Source organism: Martes martes (assembly GCF_963455335.1).
Source record: "Martes martes genome assembly, chromosome: 2".
Classification (NCBI taxonomy): Eukaryota; Metazoa; Chordata; class Mammalia; order Carnivora; family Mustelidae; genus Martes; species Martes martes.
The window spans coordinates 87817196-87836282 of record NC_137889.1 but is presented as its reverse complement, the minus strand read 5'-3'; the positions used below and the strand labels follow the sequence as shown (position 1 = coordinate 87836282).

Sequence of the window (19087 nt, the reverse complement as noted above, 5' to 3'; positions counted from 1 at the left end):
TCAAAGTAAGAAATGGCCCCAGGGCAAAGATAAAATCCAGGGTGCTGCCAGTAAAACATTACCTGAAGGTCAAGACCAGATGGTGGTCGGAGACTCATTAAAACCTCTGAAAGACTGAAGGTAGCACCTCACAGATTCTCTCAGCAATACAAAAATATTTAGAAGGAATCTTAAGATTTTTCCATAAAATGCTGACTCATAGACCCCATAAGGCAGGACCTGATACACAGGGATTTATGGGTGTGACTTTGTTTCAGCAAGAGGATTACAATTTGACACTTCCAAGGTTTTTAAAGACATGGCAGCTTGGGATAAAAGGGGTGGTACCAGTTCAAAATGAAAAAAGAAGTTTTGAGATCCCAACTTTCTATGTGCAGGAAGTGGCTGAGAAATTACTCCTAAAAAAGTGAACCATTTCTTGGGGGGTGGGGGGTGGGTAGAAGTTTTATGGAGCAAAACCAGGGTTTCAGAGAAGATCAAAGAGTAGAGAAGAGTCAAAGATTAAAGAACCAAGCCTTAACCTAGGCACATTTCCCACCTTCCCACGGCCCAGAAGAGGGGCCCTGAGAACACGTGTCCAGCAGGAGTTCAGATTATAGATGAAAATCCAGTCACAGTCTTCGCAGAGTGACAGATATCATATCAGCTATTAAAAAAGAGAAAGCTAGTTAACTATCTGAAACAAGTTTTTTTAAGATATTGGACAGTAGTGCAAAAATGTGACCCTTGAGAGTATGGAATCAAATAAGGTCAATCTTATGATGACTCCAGCCTTGTGCTTTATCATGTGCCTGAGCGTGGGACAGGGACGGGAACCCTAAAGAGAGAACAGCAGTCTCACTCAGCGAAGGAGACAGAGATTACAGGTTGGAGAGGTTGAAGCAGCTAGCATTTGTGATGCAGACTACTAGAGAGGAAGAAGCTTTGTACAAAACGACTTCTTGCAATCTACATATATGTCTTCTTGAGTCTTCATCTAAATACCAACACAAGCTAGCAGAGGGCAACACTCTAAGGGGATAAACCCACAACTACCAGGGAAAGAACCACCATCAGGATTAACAAGAGTGTAAGAAAGAAATTCTTAAAGGAGATAAAATCAATGGTGCTAAAACTGGTTCTTTTTAAGGTATAATGAAATTGATAACACATAAATGGCCTGATTAAGAAAAAAATGATGTGGGGCACCTGGGTGGCTCAGTGGGTTAAGCCTCTGCCTTCGGCTCGGGTCAGGATCCCAGGGTCCTGGGATGGAGCCTGGCATCGGCATCGGGCTCTCCACTCAGCGGGAAGCCTGCTTCCCCCTCTCTCTCTGCCTGCCTCTCTGCCTACTTGAGATCTCTCTCTGTCAAATAAATAAATAAAATCTTTTTAAAAAATGATGTAATATGATTATTTTTGTAATATCAAAAGTAAAGGAGAGGACTTCACTAATGAGTCTACAGACATTACAAAAAAAGAGAATATTATAAACAACTTTGTGATAATAAATTTGAAAAGTTATATGGAACAGGAAAATGTCATAAAAGAGACAAATTAACAAAACTGACACAAGAAGAATTAGCAAAGTCATTTCCAGAAACTTCCCCATGAAGATAACTTCAGGACTAGAAGAAATCACTGGTAAATTTTACCAAGGATTTATGGAGGGAAATGATATAAAATACACCTACTTTTTCAGAAAAATAGAGGTAGAGGGGACAACTAATAGGGGGGCCAGAATTTTTCTGATAACGAAACTAGTTGAAGATACTGTAAGAAATCTACAGGTCAATACCCTTGATGAAGATAGGGCCCCAAATCCTTACCAAATTATATGTAAGTCAGATACAGCAAGATATAAAAAGAGTGATGCATCACAAGCAAATATGGCTTATCCTAGCAACATAGAGTTGGTTTGACATTTGAAAATAGAATAATGTAATTCAGGACATTAACATCACAAAAGGAAAGGATCAGATAATTTCTGCAATAAATGAAGAGAGAAAGGCATTCTATAAAATTTAATTCTCATTCATTATTGAGAATGCTGGCAAACTAGAAATAAAAGGACGTTTTCTAACCTCATAAAGGTCATCTTCAGAAAACCTATATACCATCACACCTACAGCAGTGAAAGACTGAAAACTTCCCTCTACCTACAAGAGAAGTATGTCCACTCACTACTATGGTAGACAAGTTCTTAGCAAGTACCAACAGGCAAGAAAAACAAAAAAGAGGCTTATATATTGAAAAGGAAGAAACAAAACTCACGCTGTGTACAATCAACAAGGTTAGATTATCCTAATCCTAAGGGAATTACAGAAGTCTTGTTAGCACTAATAAATGAACTCGCCAAGTCTGTAGGACCAAAGATCTAGATATTAAAAAAGTCAACTGTAGGGGCACCTGAGTGGCTCAGTGGGTTAAAGCCTCTGCCTTTGGCTCGGGTCATGATCCCAGGGTCCTGGGATCGAGCCCCACATCGGGCTCTCTGCTCAGCGGGAAGCCTGCTTCCCTTCCTCTCTCTCTGCCTGCCTCTCTGCCTACTTGTGATCTCTGTCTGTCAAATAAATAAATAAAAATCTTAAAAAAAAAAAAAGTCAACTGTATTCGGATAATTGAGCAGAGAGCAATTAGAAAATTAAATATTAAAAACAATACTATTTACAGGAGCATCTGTAAATAGTAATAGTTAAGGATAAATTTAACAAAATGGAGCAAGATCTGAACATTGAAAAATACAAACATTGCTGAAATGTAGAAAATCCTAATGAAATGGAAAGATGGGCCAAGTTCACAGATTAGAAGCTTTCATATTTCTAAGATGTCAGTTTTCTCCTAGTTGATTTCTGGAGTCCATGAAATTTCAACCAAAATCCTCACAGACTTTTTGGTACAAATTGACAAGCATATGCTAAAATTTTTTTTTTTTTTTAAACCGGAGAAGTAAATGACCAAAACAATCTTGAGAAGGAACAAAGTCAAGGGATTTACTCAACTTGATTTCAAGACTTTACAGCTGTGGCGATTTTCTCTAAAAATAGCCACTCACAAATCTTCCTCCTCTTTAAGTGTTTGCCCCTCTTTCCATCAAGGGGCAGAGTTTATTTCCCTTATCCATAAATGTAGACTGGCCTGTCTTGTGACTTGCTTTGACCAGCAGACTGCACCAGAAATCACACTGTCCTCTGGACTTGGGACTTGTGAGGCTTACAAACTGCCATTTTCATTTTCTTGGAACCCTGAGGTATCCTGTCACTAAGTCTGTCTAATCTGCTAGAGATAAAGGCCATGTGCAGAGCAGCTATATTAGATGTTAGATTCATGGAGAGGCGGCGGGGGAGGGGGAGGGAAAGGGGAGGGAAGGGGTGGCAGATAGGGGGGAGGGCATGTGGGAGGAGGAGAAGGGAAGGAGGAGAGCAAGACAAACAAGGTCCAAGCAGCCTCCAGCCATGTCTGCTGTCTCGGACAAGGTTCAGGACATCTGCATAAAACCATCCTGGATTTTTTAGACCTAATTGATCTCATGAATCAACTTTATGTGCAGGAGAAAGGAGCCCATCCTGTCCAACTTCTGCCCAAACTGCAGAACCATAAGCAATAACTGGTTATTACTTAAGTCACAAATTTCTGGCATGGATTATTACACAGGTGTAGAAACCTGAAACACTGAATGACTGAGCAAATGAAGGACACTCTCCTTTTCTTCACAGGATGCTAGCAGCATTACCATATTGTGCTAACATTTAAATACTCTCCAACTCTTTTCTATAGGTTTTCTAGTTGACAGGTATCTTCTGTAATTACTCTTTAGAAATTAAAAGATAAGGAGATTTTTATGTAGCATGAAATGATCAGGTAATTAAAAGATCTGCCAGATTAAATTTCTGATTATAAAAGTTATGGATGCTTATTGGAATCACAATATTAAAAAAAAAATCACTCACTATTCCACAAAATCAATGTTTATCTTTTGTTACATTTTCTTGTCTATTTATGCACTAATGTACTTCATACAAAAGAAAATAAATACTTTTTTATAAGTAAGATAATATTTTCTATAAAGATTGCACACTATTTCATTGTCAGCTCAGTTACTGAGAACATGATTTAGAGATCATTGCTTACAGGACATATTTTTCTTATAGGATCTTAAAACTTATAAAATATCTCTCCCTTCTCTCATATTAGTGAGATTCTTGTTATAAGAACCAAATTGTAAATGCCTATAGCAAAATAACTTTTAATAAATATACTTTTCTATAATGTCAACTGCATATAAAATAGTCTATATATAAGAAAAAAAGCCATTGGAACGTATCGATGTCACATTAAGTTCATTGTAGAAGGTGTTGTTCATCCCATTATATGATATTTTATTATGAGGATCCCACTGACAAATTTCTTTTAATTTTGGAAATTGAAAGAATTTTAAAAAATCAAAAATTACATTTCTTTTAGATAAACCATTGTGTATATCCTGTGAATAGGCCTGAATTTACAACTACTGTTTAGGTTTTCTTTTTCAAAGTATGGAATAAGATATGGGGCTCCTCTGCCAAAGGATAGCTGTATTTTTTTTTAAATTGTATTTATTTATTTGACAGACAGAGATCACAAGTAGGCAGAGAGGCAGGCAGAGAGAGAGGAAGGGAAGCAGGCTCCTTGTTGAGCAGAGAGCTGGACGGACTCAGGGCTCTATCCCAGGACCCTGGGATCATGACCTGAGCCAAAGGCAGAGGCTTTAACCCACTGAGCCACCCAGGCGCCCCAAGATAGCTGTATTTTCGAAATTGCTCTCCAACCTTGGTTTTGAATCCATTTCTTTGCCTCCCCATTTAATTTTTATCTTTCAGAGATAAATTATGAACGCCTATAAACTGTCCGTAATACCTTTTGTAAACAGGTAGGATTTTAATCAATTAATTGATCATATCTTACTTTTCCATTTATTATTTTTCCAAAATTTTAATAATTGCATAACATTTTATTATATTAATAAACTATTATTTAATTAACCATACTGCACTGCTAGAGATAATAGACTGGTGTTGATTTTTTACTTCATAAAGATTGTAATAAGCAACTTTGCACTTCAGTTGTTTTCCACAGATCTGATTTTTTCTAGAATGAGAATTTCCTGCTAAAATAGTCTTGAAATATATTACTAAATTTCTTTAGAAAGATTATAATCATGTGCACTCTCACCACCAGGGTGCCTACCTTAACATACCTTGCCAGCATTGAATATTGCCATTGCTCAAGATTTTATTAATGTGACTACTGGGAGGGCATTAAATGATTTAATGTGCATTTCTTGGATTATCAGCAAAAGCCCATATTCCCAAAAATGCTTCCTTTGTCTTGCAGCACGTATTCAAGTGTCTTCTTGTCTGTCTGTTCCATAGATCTGTGTCTATCCATGTACTAATACTATGTTTTCAAAGAGAAATGATACTTAGTATGCAATTTTCAATTTTCAAGAACAAGACAATTCTTATCCACAATACCAATACTGAGAATCTCTCCCAAGGAAAAAATCCAAAAATAGAAAATATTTATGTAAATGGATATCCTCTACAACATTATTTATAGTAGTGATAAATGTGATGACATAAATGTCCCAACTGTTGAAATAGTTATGAAACTATTATATACTTACAGAGTGAAATATTAGATATGAAAATCATGCTTATGGAGGTTGCCGACCATTAAATATTCAGTTAAAATATATTGTAATATTGGGGTATTTCAAATATTAATATGAAAAATACCTGCTACATTATGCTAAATTGATAATATTAGGATAAAAATATTATTTTCTACTAATTAAAAAAGTGAAGAGAAGGAGGTAACATACAAAATATTGCTGTAAGTATTTAACTCTTAACTAGTGGAATTATGGATGTTTATATGCTCTTTCCTGGAACTTCCATTATTCCCTGAATTTCATCATGCTATATTGCTTGTTGCCTTGTAAATCTACTCTAGATGAAGGCAAAACTATATATTTAAAAACACAATGCTTTTATACTTATTATTATTAAAAACAGTTATTCTAATTCCATTGCCTATATCCCAACCTCTGCTTATTAATACTTTTACTATCTCTTAGCTGAAAGAATTAGAAAAAAAACCACTGAACAGAAGACTCCTAATTTAAAAGTTCACTTTTCTGATGCAAAAGGTTTAATACGGTATTAAATTAGGACCAAAGCAAATGAATAAAGGATCATGTTTTTGTTTTTGTTTTTTTAAGATTTTATTTATTTATTCGACAGACAGAGATCACAGAGAGGCAGGTAGAGAGAGAGGGGGAAGCAGGCTCTCCGCGGAGCAGAGAGGCCCATGCGGGGCTGGATCCCAGGACCCTGGGATCATGGCCTGAGCCAAAGGCAGAGGCTTTAACCCACTGAGCCACCCAGGAGCCCCAAGGATCATGTTTTAAGAGGAACAAAAAGTATGGAGGAAAAAGACATCTCAAGTGTTAAATTTTGGACTCTAATTTTGTCTATTTGTTTTGCAATAAAGGAAATGGGGGTGGCTGGCTAGGAGGGGCAGGGCCATAGCCTTCATTTCTAGGAGTGCTTTGAGAGAAACTGTAATAAAAAAAAAAAAATTGGACTCTAAATTAGTAAAAATAACCCACCCTTGTGTGTGGCTATATAATCTGTATTCTAAAACCATAATAACATCAATTAAGGTTCTATGGTCTCAGCTCACTACATTCATTCTGTTCAATTTGGATTTCTCATGGCAGAATGATTAGTGAGATCTTGAACTCTACCTGTCAAAGGACGGCTTCTCTCCACAGTCAAAGGCATCCTGGAGCTCCTTAACGAGGTTAGCCTGGCCTGGCAGCCGGAAGAGACCCTCTTCTTTCAGCCCCCTTTGTCGGATAAAGTCCACACACTGCTCCACCAACATTGGGGCCAGACGATTCCCGTATCTCTTCTCATAACGGACAGTGTCCTCCAGCTTCTGTCCAAAAATGCCTGGAGAAACAAAGGATCACAGTGAATTTGGGGAATTTCTATCACCCCACCTGGTTACTTTCAAAAAAACAAAAAACAAAAAACAACTCAATATAAAGGAAAAACAAAGATGGAAAGGCTGGCAAGCATTTTACAATGGGGACTTCACATTTTTACAGAATCAAATCCACACTACACAATTCTTTGAAGGAAAAGGCTTTGCCTTATGCTGCCCTTCCCCCCAATACTCCATATTTAGCCCCACACCGAATAGACACGTGAAGTTGGAGATAGCCACCTTGATATAAGAGACACTGTGACGAATAAAATTTGGTTTTGGGTTTTCTTTTTCTCCCACTTGGGAAAGGAATTGTATGGAAGAAATATTCTGCAGAGAATAGTCAAATTCTACTTTTTGCGACACTTGTAACTTTCTGTCCAATTATCATTTAGCGTAACTGTTGCTCATTTCTCTGTTTACCTTTTGTTTTCAAACAAGCGATGACGCCATGATTGTAATCAAGGTGATAAAACCAGGTAAAAATGCCCAGAATCTATATCTGCATGAAATATTTCAGCCTGCAATATTTCATCTTTTATGAAATATTTATTTTAGATTATTTATTTAAATAAGTTATTTAAATATTTATTTTATATTATTATATTACTTTATTTGAAAGGGAAAAATCTGACTCATGAAGTAGTGCCTATGCCAAAAGCAAGGAGGCAGAATCCCGGCGATTTGCCCCTGACAGATGGGAAAGCCTCCTTTATCACACATTGTCTAGAACTGCCTGCCCACAGTAGTGCTGAAACACAGGCCAGTTTTAATCAGTCTTATGAATGATTTTTAAATAACCACAAAGAATGAATTCCTTGCTGCATGCATTTGGGGCTGAACATACCCACTGTTCGTGCCTGGGACCCCGCTGATTAAGAAACAATTCCTCTAGGCTGTTAGTGGTGGGTGTGATAGCTTCAAGGTTCAACTGTGGAGTGGGAGCGCTGGTCAGGAGGGCCCTGAGGGCCTGCAGTCCCAATCAAGTCACTGCTGTGCTGGTGGAGGTAGTGTTCCTACTGATGATGAACAGATAACCAGGCTGGAAATGGAGGCCATGAAGGCTGCTTGGAAGGGACTGAGCCCTTCCAATATGCTAGCCCCAAAAGCAGCTTTAGACACCAAGGAAGACCCTAATTTTGTCCCATCTATCCCCACCAAGCAAATAGCGGGCTGTATCTATGAAGAAGACAAATAGTGCTCTCATCTCATCTGGTTCTGGCTGCACAAAGGTTGAGACCCAGTGATACCCTAACTGTGGAGTTCGTCACAAGCTGCTGCCCCACCAAGTGGGCCCACTGAGCCTTTACACTAACTTACTCAAAATGTGCTGTAAACTTTCTTTTTTGTAATAAAGAGTAGCCAATGTATTGGCTTCTTCTCTCAGAAAGAAAGAGAGAGAGAGGAAGGGAGAGAGAGAGGAAGGAAGGAAGGCAGGCAGGCTCTAAATACATTAATCCCAGGTGGTAGCTTGGCAAAAACGATACACCTATGAGAAAAAAAAATGGGGAAAGCCCAAGCAAATGTCAGTCCAGTGTTCCCAGATGGGATGAATCACTAAATAGTTTTAATGGTCTAATGGTTTCATAAAAGGGAAAGAAAAATTAGTGTTGCATCTTGAAATTATGTGAGACTCCAGAATACTTGGGGAATTATTTCAAAAATACAAGGTTAAGAATTGAACAATAAAAACAAATGTTTTACCTCCCTATCTGTAAAATAATTTACGTATGGATTCAGCAATGCAAAGCCATCACACTCCAAGCAACGAACAACTGTGACCAAAGAGAAAATTTTTAGCCCTGGTAGAAACAATAAGACAACAACAAACCAAACTATTTAACACCTGATATCAAATCTAGTATTAAAGGAATTCAAGTGTTCACTTTAGGAAAAAATGTTGAGCGAACTAATATTAATCTTCAGATATACAGAAAGCAAAATTAGAAAATGGCATCTTCTAAGGGCAGGAAAATTAATGTAGGCAGCAGGTCTGTTTAGCTAAATTTGTAGACTTTGGAACAAGTAGTTTCTCAATGGTGTGTCAAACATGGTTTGCTAACTCAACAGACATTCATACCCCCATTTTCTCTTGTCATTTCCATTTTAGGGACTGGAAAACTAAATACCTCTCCCACTTTTTAAGAAGTCTTTGGAGACTTTAGGAAGATTTTTGGTTTTGTTTTTGATGAAAGAGAGAGACAGCTGGAATTGCCAATCACTCCATTTTTCTACCATGAACTTGGTCATGCTATCTGTTGATCTAAGAGTCGTCTTTTGACTATTAGATAAGCAATCATGAAGGAAAGGCTGCAAGATTCAGAGACAATGGGCATGAAATTATTGAACCACTTACCTAATACCAGCAGCACCTTCTTTATGATTTTTTTTAATGTGAGAAAAATGCATGTTTACCCATTGTTAGCTGTATTTTCTGTTGCTTGCAACAATACCGAATTCTAATCATGCAGTGGTAATAATGACTTTGAAGATATTTTAGTATTTTAATAACAAAGCTTGAAAACTGATTATGAATGGAGAATACTGACTCTTTTTCTGTGGAGTTCTTTGATGCTTATTTGCCTGAGATGTTCAGATTCTATTATGCCAAACTTAAGAAAATAGCCTTTCAAAGGCACTAATCATTTATTTTTATAAATAACAATATTGATATCTGGGAATACATCTTATGTATCTGTGGTTTTTCACTTATTGTTTTAGATTGATAAATATATTATCTAAAGTTTCTCTCCAAATCCAGCAGAAAACCTACTAAAGATGTTGCAACTCAACATCTATGAGCTATGTGTGCTACAAATGAGAATCAAACTTTCAAGATTTTGTTCTATACAATAATAAAAAACAGTCAAACATTCTTTTAAAATTCCCAGAATTTCTTTTTTCCCAACAATTTAGGGACATGATAAAGTAAGCAGTAAGCTTTGCTTTATGGCTACTCTGGTTTGTTTCCTTCCTTCCTCCCTCCCTCCCTCCCTTTTTTTCCTTCCTTCCTGTATATACAGCTTTGTATTGTGGTAAGAATTTACTTCAGTACAGCAGGAGGGACACCTGGATGGTTCAGTCAGTTAAGCATCTGCTTTTGGTTCGGGTCGTGATCCCAGAGTTCTGGGATTGAGTCCCACATCAGGTTCCTTGCTCAGAGGAGAGTCTGCTTCTCTCTCTGCCTGTCACTCCCCCCGTTTGTGCTCGCTCTCTCTCTCTTTCTCTCTCTCTGACAAATAAATAAACAAAATCTTAAAAAAAAAAGTATAGTAAGAAACAAAAAACCAAAAGCCCTAACATCTTTCCATTTATTTTTTATTAAGTCTCTATTATGTACTAAGTCCTTGACATATATTCTCTTATTTTCATAATAAATATATAAGATACCTGTCTTATACATGAGGAAATTGGGATTCACAGAGGTTAAATGAATAGCTCAAGGTTAGTTACACAACACCATGTGTCAGAATGGAAGTCCACATTCAGATTTATTCAGCCGTAAAAGCTTTGCCCATTCCCAAATACCAGTCCTCTTCCTTCTTATTTAATCATAACGATTACATGTCCTTATTTTCTCGTAATTTAACATATTAGTAAACTCTAAAAACAAATAGAATAGAGTTTCTTTTCTGTGCTCTAAAAAGTGATAATAGCGAAGATGTACTTATCTATGTCACGCGTGGGTACAAGTAGTTTATTGGCACTTCTTTCACTTAAAACTCACACTACTTTATGAGGTGGGCCCTACTATTGTACCACGGGGAAGACAAGCACAGAGAGGTTAGTGACTTGCTGAATGTCACACAGCTAGCTGGAAGTGATGGACCTGGGATTTGTTCAAGGCTATTGGATTTCAGAGCCACACTGTATTTAATACACAATACTGTGAGGTGTGCACACTGGCTGCAAACTATGTTACTGAGGTAGAAACCTGCTGCTTATTAGCTTTCTGACCTATATTTCTGTTATCATGCTAGCAGGAGTAATTTCTGCTGAGAAAATGCAGATTTGGAGGAAGATCAGAAAAAAAAACCAGAGACGGAGAAAACTCTGAATGTCTTCTACGTGCTGCCCAAGGAAATGATTCCCTTTATGTAAACAGCTATGTCTGTTTAGCAATATAATATCTAAGAGAGTTAAAGCATGTAGATGATCGCTACACACACTTAGAGATTCCTGTGGAAAATTAATAGTTTTCTGCTATAAGTCTGGTCTTGCAAAGAATTAGTAAGTGATTGTAATAGATGTATACTTCCTATTTTGTAGCATTGGAAATAGAATGTCCCAAACATCTCCATCTCACAATGGTAGATGTGAATTACTGTCCTATATGAGCTTGTTTTTTTGTGCCTTTTTTTTTTTTTTTTTTTTTTGCATGGAAGTTCAGGGAGAAATTTTTTAAAGCTGTTTTCTTTGGGATTTTCATTGAGGAAGCAGTGAAACTTCAAATTTTAAGATTAACAAAAAAACACGAAGGTCTTGAGCCTATCCCCAACTAGCAGCATGAGGAAAAGGACACATTGACTAGTAGATTATTAACAAGAATATACTCTGTGATGTGAGTCATGCAAATGGTTCTAGCTATGTCCACTTAAATTCCCAGGGAGGTTTCACACCACTACCTGACAAAGCCATCCCTGGAATTTCTAGGTGACCAAAGTACATCATGTGTGCTTCCCTTGGAAATACATTGATGGTGTCATAAAGCATCACCAAGGAGGTGACTTTTCACAGGGCTGAGAAGGTAAATTACACAGGTGATTTTATTATACCTGTGGGAGGCTGTTCCAACTGGAGAGAGAGAAAGAGATCTAAATCTCCTTCAGGATTTGTGAGGTTCCTGCTTTATGTGTGATTTATACCCTCAATAGCTAGAGGCAGCCTGTGAAGTTAACTGAGTGTGATCAGATAAATGTATTCATATTCCACCGATCTTAAATATGAATAAACAAACACAAAGCCAAACCTTCCTGGATTTTCTCTGCCTTGCAATTATTTATTCTTTTTGCTCTTTGGTTCCCAGTTAAGTGTAACTCTGGCTCCATTTCATCACTTTCTGGCCTTTTGCCAACCATTGCAATTTGGACTCTGACACTGTCATTCTACTAAAAGAACTTTTTCTATAGTCATTGGCAACTTCCTAGTTGCCAAATCACTGAAAGTCAAATTTACTTTTTGTATTATGTCATACCTCATGCCCTGAAATTGTCAATGTCATGCTTCTTCTTGACACTTCTCATGTGTTACATAGTTCCTGCCTTCCAGAATACTCTTATCAATCTCCTTCTTGACTGTACTACTTACTACATTCTTCTCATAAATTTTTTGGTCCTCTGGGTTCTGTCCTCAGCCCTATTTTTATGCTACTTGACACAATTTCTTTGCTTGACTACATTTAATCTCACTGTCTGTCAGTAATTCCCAGACCTGTATCTCAATTTGGGCCACTCTTATGATCCTTGGCATTGGATTTCTAAGTGCCCATTAGACCCCTCAACATGGATGTCTCAAAACATTCCCAAACTCAGAATTTCTAAAATGAAGTCATCTTTTTTTTTTTTTTAAAGATTTTATTTATTTATTTGACAAAGAAAGATCACAGGTAGGCAGAGAGGCAGGCAGAGAGTGAGAGGGAGAAGCCGGCTCCCTGCTGAGTAGAGAGCCCAATGCAGGGCTCGATCCCAGGACCCGGAGATCATGACCTGAGCCGAAGGCAGAGGCTTAAGCCACTGAGCCACCGAGGTGCCCCAAAGTCCCCCTTTCTTTAAAACCTGTCCTACTTCCTGCAACCCTGGTTTTGGTTATCAGTTCCAGTTATCCTCCTGAACATCTGAAGTGCTATCTGAGAGTCAACCCAAATCCCTCCTTCCTTCATGAGCCTCACTTAGTCATCACCTGGGTCCCTTCCAAACTCACTGTCACTACGTTAGGCTAGATCCTCAACATTTCTTAAGTGATTTTTTGAAGAGCAGAGTATCTACCTCAGGCAAGTGCTGCCATAGTGATCTTCATAATGTTTAAATTGGATCATGACATTCCTTCGCTTTATTTCTTCCAGCGGGGCCCACTGGCCAACCAAACTCTTTTTCATGCAATACAAAATCTCCACAATCTGACCTCTGCCTCCTTATCAACCATTCAGTCAAGAAATGTTTAGATTGTGCCCACTGTGTGCCAGGCCCTGCGCCATATCCACGCTTGTTTCTACTATTTGCTCACAAACAACATGCTCTCCATCTATACTGGACTATTAGTTGTCCCATAAGCGTAATACGTCCTAGCATATCTTCAGGCTTTCTTCTAGAAGGTAGGTTTTGCCATCATGAATCAGCCTAGGGAAACTTACTCTGCAAGATTCAACTCATATCATCCCCTCTGTGAAGTCTTGACTAACATTTCCTCATCACTCCAGACCCAAAGCTTGCTACGTTTCTGCTTTGGCTTCTTAGCATTGCTTTGTAATTATTTATTTAGATGACTTCTATACTGGACTGCTCTCTCACCATTCAAAAGAGGATTGTACTTTTAGAATCACTACAGTAAAATAATTACTTCACATTATAAATAATGCTGGATCACAGCTGTAGACCATGTGTCTAACCATTAAATGTCAGAGAGGGGAAGGAAAATTTCCCAAGTTGCCACAGACACAAGGACTGAACTGGCCAGGTGCCAGATTGGAAGGTCTCCATGGCTCAGACCCCATTCTACCACAGTTCTATGGTCTGAGGGTCTGTGTCCCCTCCAAATTCCTGGGTTGAAAACCTACTGCCTGAGATGATGGTATTAGGGTGGCGCCTTCAGGAGGTGATACCTCGAGGGTGGAGCCCTCATGAATGGGATGAGTGCCTTGGAAAAGGGCTCCAGAGACCTCTCTAGCATCTTCCCACTCTGTCACCTGAGAATACAGGAAATTGATAGTCTGCAACCCAGAAAAGAGCTTTCACCAGAACCTAGCCATACCGGCCTGATCTCAGACTTCCAGCCCCCAGAACTGTAAGAAATAAATTTCTGTTGTGTATAAACTACACAGTGGATGGCATTTCGTTCCAGCAGCCTGAATGCACCAAGACAGATGGACAAACTCTCTTGCTTATGTCCCTGGAACTTACTGCCAGAGTGGGTAAGGATTGTGTGCTCCATAAACATTTGTGGGATTAATGTGTGCATTAAAACAAAATACTTCTCACTTCCTCAGTTGTGGAAATAAGTGAATAACTCCAATGTAAAATGACACTCATCAATAATTTTCAGGCTGTGACACTGATTTCTACAAAAACTTGAAAGCAAAAAAGTCTGTGGTATGCTGATAAAAAGCCAGAAATTAAACAACTTTTCCACTTTTACTCAAATTCTCTGCTGTCATGATTTCTCAGAGTTCCTGTCCTTTTCCTCCTATAGATCACATACTAAGCTATATAGAGAACTTGCTTTTACTTATCCTTCTGCTTACTGCAATCCTGCTGGCAGAATCAATCTTGATATCACCAGGATTATAATAATTTTTAATTAAAAATGAACATTCACCCATATAAATAGACAAATCAAAATAAAAGACATCCAATTTAGTACAGAACTAAGAAACAAAGAGCCAAAGTTTACTTAAGTCTGTCACCAATACTTTCTAAGCAACCAAAAAATCTTCTATGGATAGAAATCTTTAAATCCCAGGAGCTCCAAATCTATAAAAAGCCAGTGAATGTCTGGAAGAGTCTCGATTCTTTTTGTAGTCAGAGTGGAGAAGGAGGGAGAAAAAGAAAGGCTTGGAAGAACTAAGAGGTGTAATAATGCTAGCATAGCGGCCTGGATCTCAGACCAGCAGACATCATTTATGTCTAGATACCAAGCCATGCGATTTGCATGTATTTTCTTATTTGAGACTCCAAGTATTCTGCAAGAAGGTCTCCCTTCTACAAAGATGCTAGGTGATCTGGAGCCACCCATTTAGAAAGTGGCAGATCTGGGATACAAACACAAGTTTATACAACTCTTCAAGTCTTCCTTTTCCACTATGTTATGTTAGTTCAATTCAGACATATTTTTCTTTTCACAGGTATGCTGAGCACTCTTAGGATAATACGGGAGAAAATGTCTAAATCTGATTTCTATCTAAATGATTAAATCTGATTTTACACAGTTCAGATGAATCACTGCCTTTCCAGATAAGCCCATGGTCGGTTTCTGTTCATGGGTTCCTCAGTCTTCCTACACACTTTGTTGTAGTGCTTACCACAGAGTAATTGCTTATGTCTGTTTATCCTCAAGGAGTGTGTGAACTCACAGATTCAAGGCAACCTGTTTCGTTTGCCTACTCATCTCCAGAGCCACTTGGTAGGTGCTCCATAAAATTCTGATATTATAAATTAACGAGCTACTCATTTATAGCACCATTTAAAATTATGTTAATTTGAGGGGTGCCTGGGTGGCGCAATGGCTTAAAGCCTCTGCCTCCAGCTTGGGTCATGATCCCAGTGTCCTGGGATGGAGCCCCGCATGGGGCTCTCTGCTCAGCAAGGAGCCTGCTCCCCCCCACCCCCGGTCGCCCCCCAACCCCCGCCTGCCTCTCTGCCTCCTGTGATCTCCATCTGTCAAATAAATAAATAAATAAACAAACAAACAACCTCTTCAAAAAAATTAAATTAATTTGAATAGTAACATTCTACTGGACAAATCTATTTCAAATATGAATTAGAACATACACAAATGACAAATATGATTACACCACTCACAACATACAATAAACTTTAAAGAAAATGTTAGTTTTATTCAACAATGTCACAACCATGACAAAGGTAACCTATTCTAACTCATTACCGCCTATGGATCAGTAGGAAAAGATACATTATAATACTGTATTTCATCAGTTTGCAATAAACCTTGAATCCTTGATTGAATAGACCTATTGCCATTCTTCACTCTGGGAAGAAGTAAATATCTACCTATCTATCTATCTTTTACTACAAATGCATATAAAGCACTTTAAAATGGCTATGAAGATAAGATGGCTGGGTAGCAACATAAAAGAAATACAAGGACTACACAGAAAGCTTGGGTAAAGAGAAGACTTGCTGAAAAATGAGAGTCACCAATGCCTGGAAGGAAGCATAAAGTATGAACAGAGCAGAAAGGGTGTCATTGCACAGGGAAAAAGAACAAACAGGTGGCATAGGACATGTGTTTAGAGAAGAAAGAGTGGGGCAGTCTGGAGACCTGGGGTTTATTCTCCAGGGAATGGATGGACTTGGTTAGAAAGACTTGCTAATTACATGAAACTGTTGGGACTTCCTCTCGGGAGCAGTAGGGACTCATAAAAATATTTGAGCTGTGGGACGCTTGAGAAAACTCTTTCAGGAATACCAAATGGTCGATGCTTTACAAATGGCTTGTGTGTCATGGGAATTTATGAAGAACATTAGGGTGGAAACAAGAGAGGATGGCTGCTGTCTTAAAGAGCTTCTTCCTAGGTTAAAATAAGTGGTATGCAGGGCCCCTGGTGGCTCAGTCGGTTAAACGTCTGCCTTTGGCTCAGGTCATGATCCCAGGGTTCTAAGATCGAGCCCCGCATCGGGCTCCCTGCTCAGCAGGAAGCCTGCTTCTTTCTCTCCTCCTCCCTCTGCTTGTCCTCCCCCTCCCTCTCTGACAAATAAATAAAATCCTCAAAAAAAAGTAAGTTGTGTGCATGAAGCAATAAAGGCATAGAGAACTAAGGTGAAAGAAACTGAAATTGAGTCTATAAAGGAAGAAGCAAAAGTGTGTGGCTACTTTCTGGTTAGAATGTAGAGAAAAGCTCTAGAGAATTAATGATGGCTTATCTCTAAGAGGAGAGCACCTCAGGAAAACAAACAAACAAAAAAAACCAAACAAAACAAAAACCCCAAAACGATATACAGTTACAGTTGAAAATTTTACCTCAGTGTGTCCTGTGAGCATAACAACCTTAAATCAGTGAGTGAGCCTATACTGACTATAAACACTAACATTCAGGAACCAAGGTAGTATGAGCCTGCAGGTAATCAAAAGTTTGGTTATGCGTCCCATATTAGATATTAGTTTTACAGAGGTAAAAAGAATTACATATATAGTTTCAAAATCAACAGGGTCAAAATACACTGCCTGGACTCATTCTCTCTCCAGAACACAAGTCAAAGCCCTGCCATCCCCAGCTTCCTGCCTAAGGTTTCTCGGTTCCTAGATTTTTCAAATCACCAGGAAACCATTTTCAGTGATCTCTGTGAGTATCCAAACGAAGAAATGGAGAGATGAAAAGGACAGTAAAGGACCAAACGATCTGGAAGAAAAAACAACCCTGAGAAGTCAGTTAGGGCCTACCCAAGCCTGCAGGTTCCACGACCACCAGGCCTCAGGAGACTTTAACTCAACTCCACACTTCATTCTGAGGGCATTTCTAAAGCCGCAAGCCTTCTCTTCCGTGGGTCTACCCTCGGCAACAGTAAAAAAGATGTTTTAAATGCGGATCAGGAAAAGAGGACGCGTCAACGCTCTTTTTCACGGTGCTTTTCCGTGAATCATGCGCTCTCCCTTTTGCTTTCATTGCAATGACTTAAGCTGATGCTCTCCAACAGGCTTGATTGAGAAATGCAGGAGCTAACGCAGGAACGCAGAAACCCGGTCCACTTCTTGAACTCCTTGAGTACCCAGAACATTAAACAAAGCACAAAAGAACACTCTCTTCTTAAGACAGCATGATTTGGGGACCCGGGATTGAAAGAAAAGTCCATTCTTTTCAGCGCCGGACCTTAAAGAAAGATGTAAACAGCCCAGTGAGTCAGGCCGTTTTGCGCTGGAGTGATTAGCCCTTTGCACAGGGGAGCGGCTTCTCGCCCGGAGCCTCGCGGCACAACTGTGGTCCCAGCTGCCAGGGAACCGAGCGAGCCTGCTGTGCCGCCCACTCCGGCGAAAGGGGAAGGAGACTTAAAACAGCTCCAAGCTTCCTGCTCCTCCTCTCCCTGATGGTTCTGACAGAAACCAGGATACAGTTTTGTAAATTAGAAATCTGTTAATCCCTGACCCGCATGCTGAACATTCCTCAGATTGCTAAAACTGCATAGGACAGGACAATAGTTTAAAAATAACCCACAGGAGACGATAGGTGGAAGCTGTTCCCCAGTCCTGTGGGAGCCGCGTGCCGTGCCGGGGGATTCTCTCCGAGGGCACTGCCTTCCCTCTTTGGTATTTAACGAGAAAGGAAAAAGGGCACAATGCGTATAACGGAGAGAGGGTGGAAGAGGTCAAAAACACCTTGCTCTGCGCTTCCAAGATACATTAAATGTCCCCAGAACATCTCATGTTACAAATGAGCAGCAACAGCCTGGAAAAGTAGACGTTCTCTGCACGTTTGGATAAACTCACTTTAGTTGCTGAAGGCTGGAAGGGCCGGAAAAAAGTCCTCTAAGCAAGGACTCCCTGGCTTCTTTTTTTTTTTTTTTCCAATTTCTATTGTTACTAATTTCTCTGTCAATGATGCAAAATAACAGTAAGCACGTAATCTCTAGAAATCTATAAAAGCTGAGGCATGGATCTCTCACTTAATTACCTTTATGGATGAGAGAGGAACAGAAATTAACACCTGAATTCCTTGCTAATAATATAGGATAATGATCATAGGCAGAACATAACATAAGGTAAAAACTCAGAAGGAACAAGGTTTAGTTTTAAGAAGGTCCTACTATATGTTGCTTTATATATGTGTTTTTTTTTTCTTTATTTTCTTCTCTTTTTTTGTTGGTAACTAGAAAGGGTTAATAGGTGGCAGAGCAAAGAAAAAGGGGAGAAAGAGCCTTAGATGCTAGTCATATCTGCTCTTGATTAATTAACTTACTATGCATGACATTAAAATTATAACTACCTTGTTCCAATTAAATAATCAATGCCATTTAATTATCCCCATTTTAAAGCAAAAAGACATTTAAAAATATTTTGGTAATGTTTTCTAAAAGCATTTTATTTTACTAATGCTGTACCCTTTAACTCCCCCCACCAGAAATCAATTCTCAAATGCACAGCTTCTTTTATTGATTATAAATTGTGAGATTTTCCTACTCCTAGCTCC

General features: G+C 38.8%; 1 protein-coding gene across 3 annotated transcripts in view; it reads right to left on the bottom strand.

Moving 5' to 3' along the window:
- ARHGAP24 (Rho GTPase activating protein 24) overlaps positions 1-19087 on the bottom strand; it is a 506918-nt gene that overhangs the window by 45314 nt on the left and 442517 nt on the right. For all 3 annotated transcript variants that reach the window (XM_080797451.1, XM_080797453.1, XM_080797452.1), the window contains one exon: positions 6770-6977. In XM_080797451.1, the coding sequence (XP_080653577.1) occupies positions 6770-6977 (208 nt within the window). The remainder of the gene's footprint in view (positions 1-6769; positions 6978-19087) is intronic.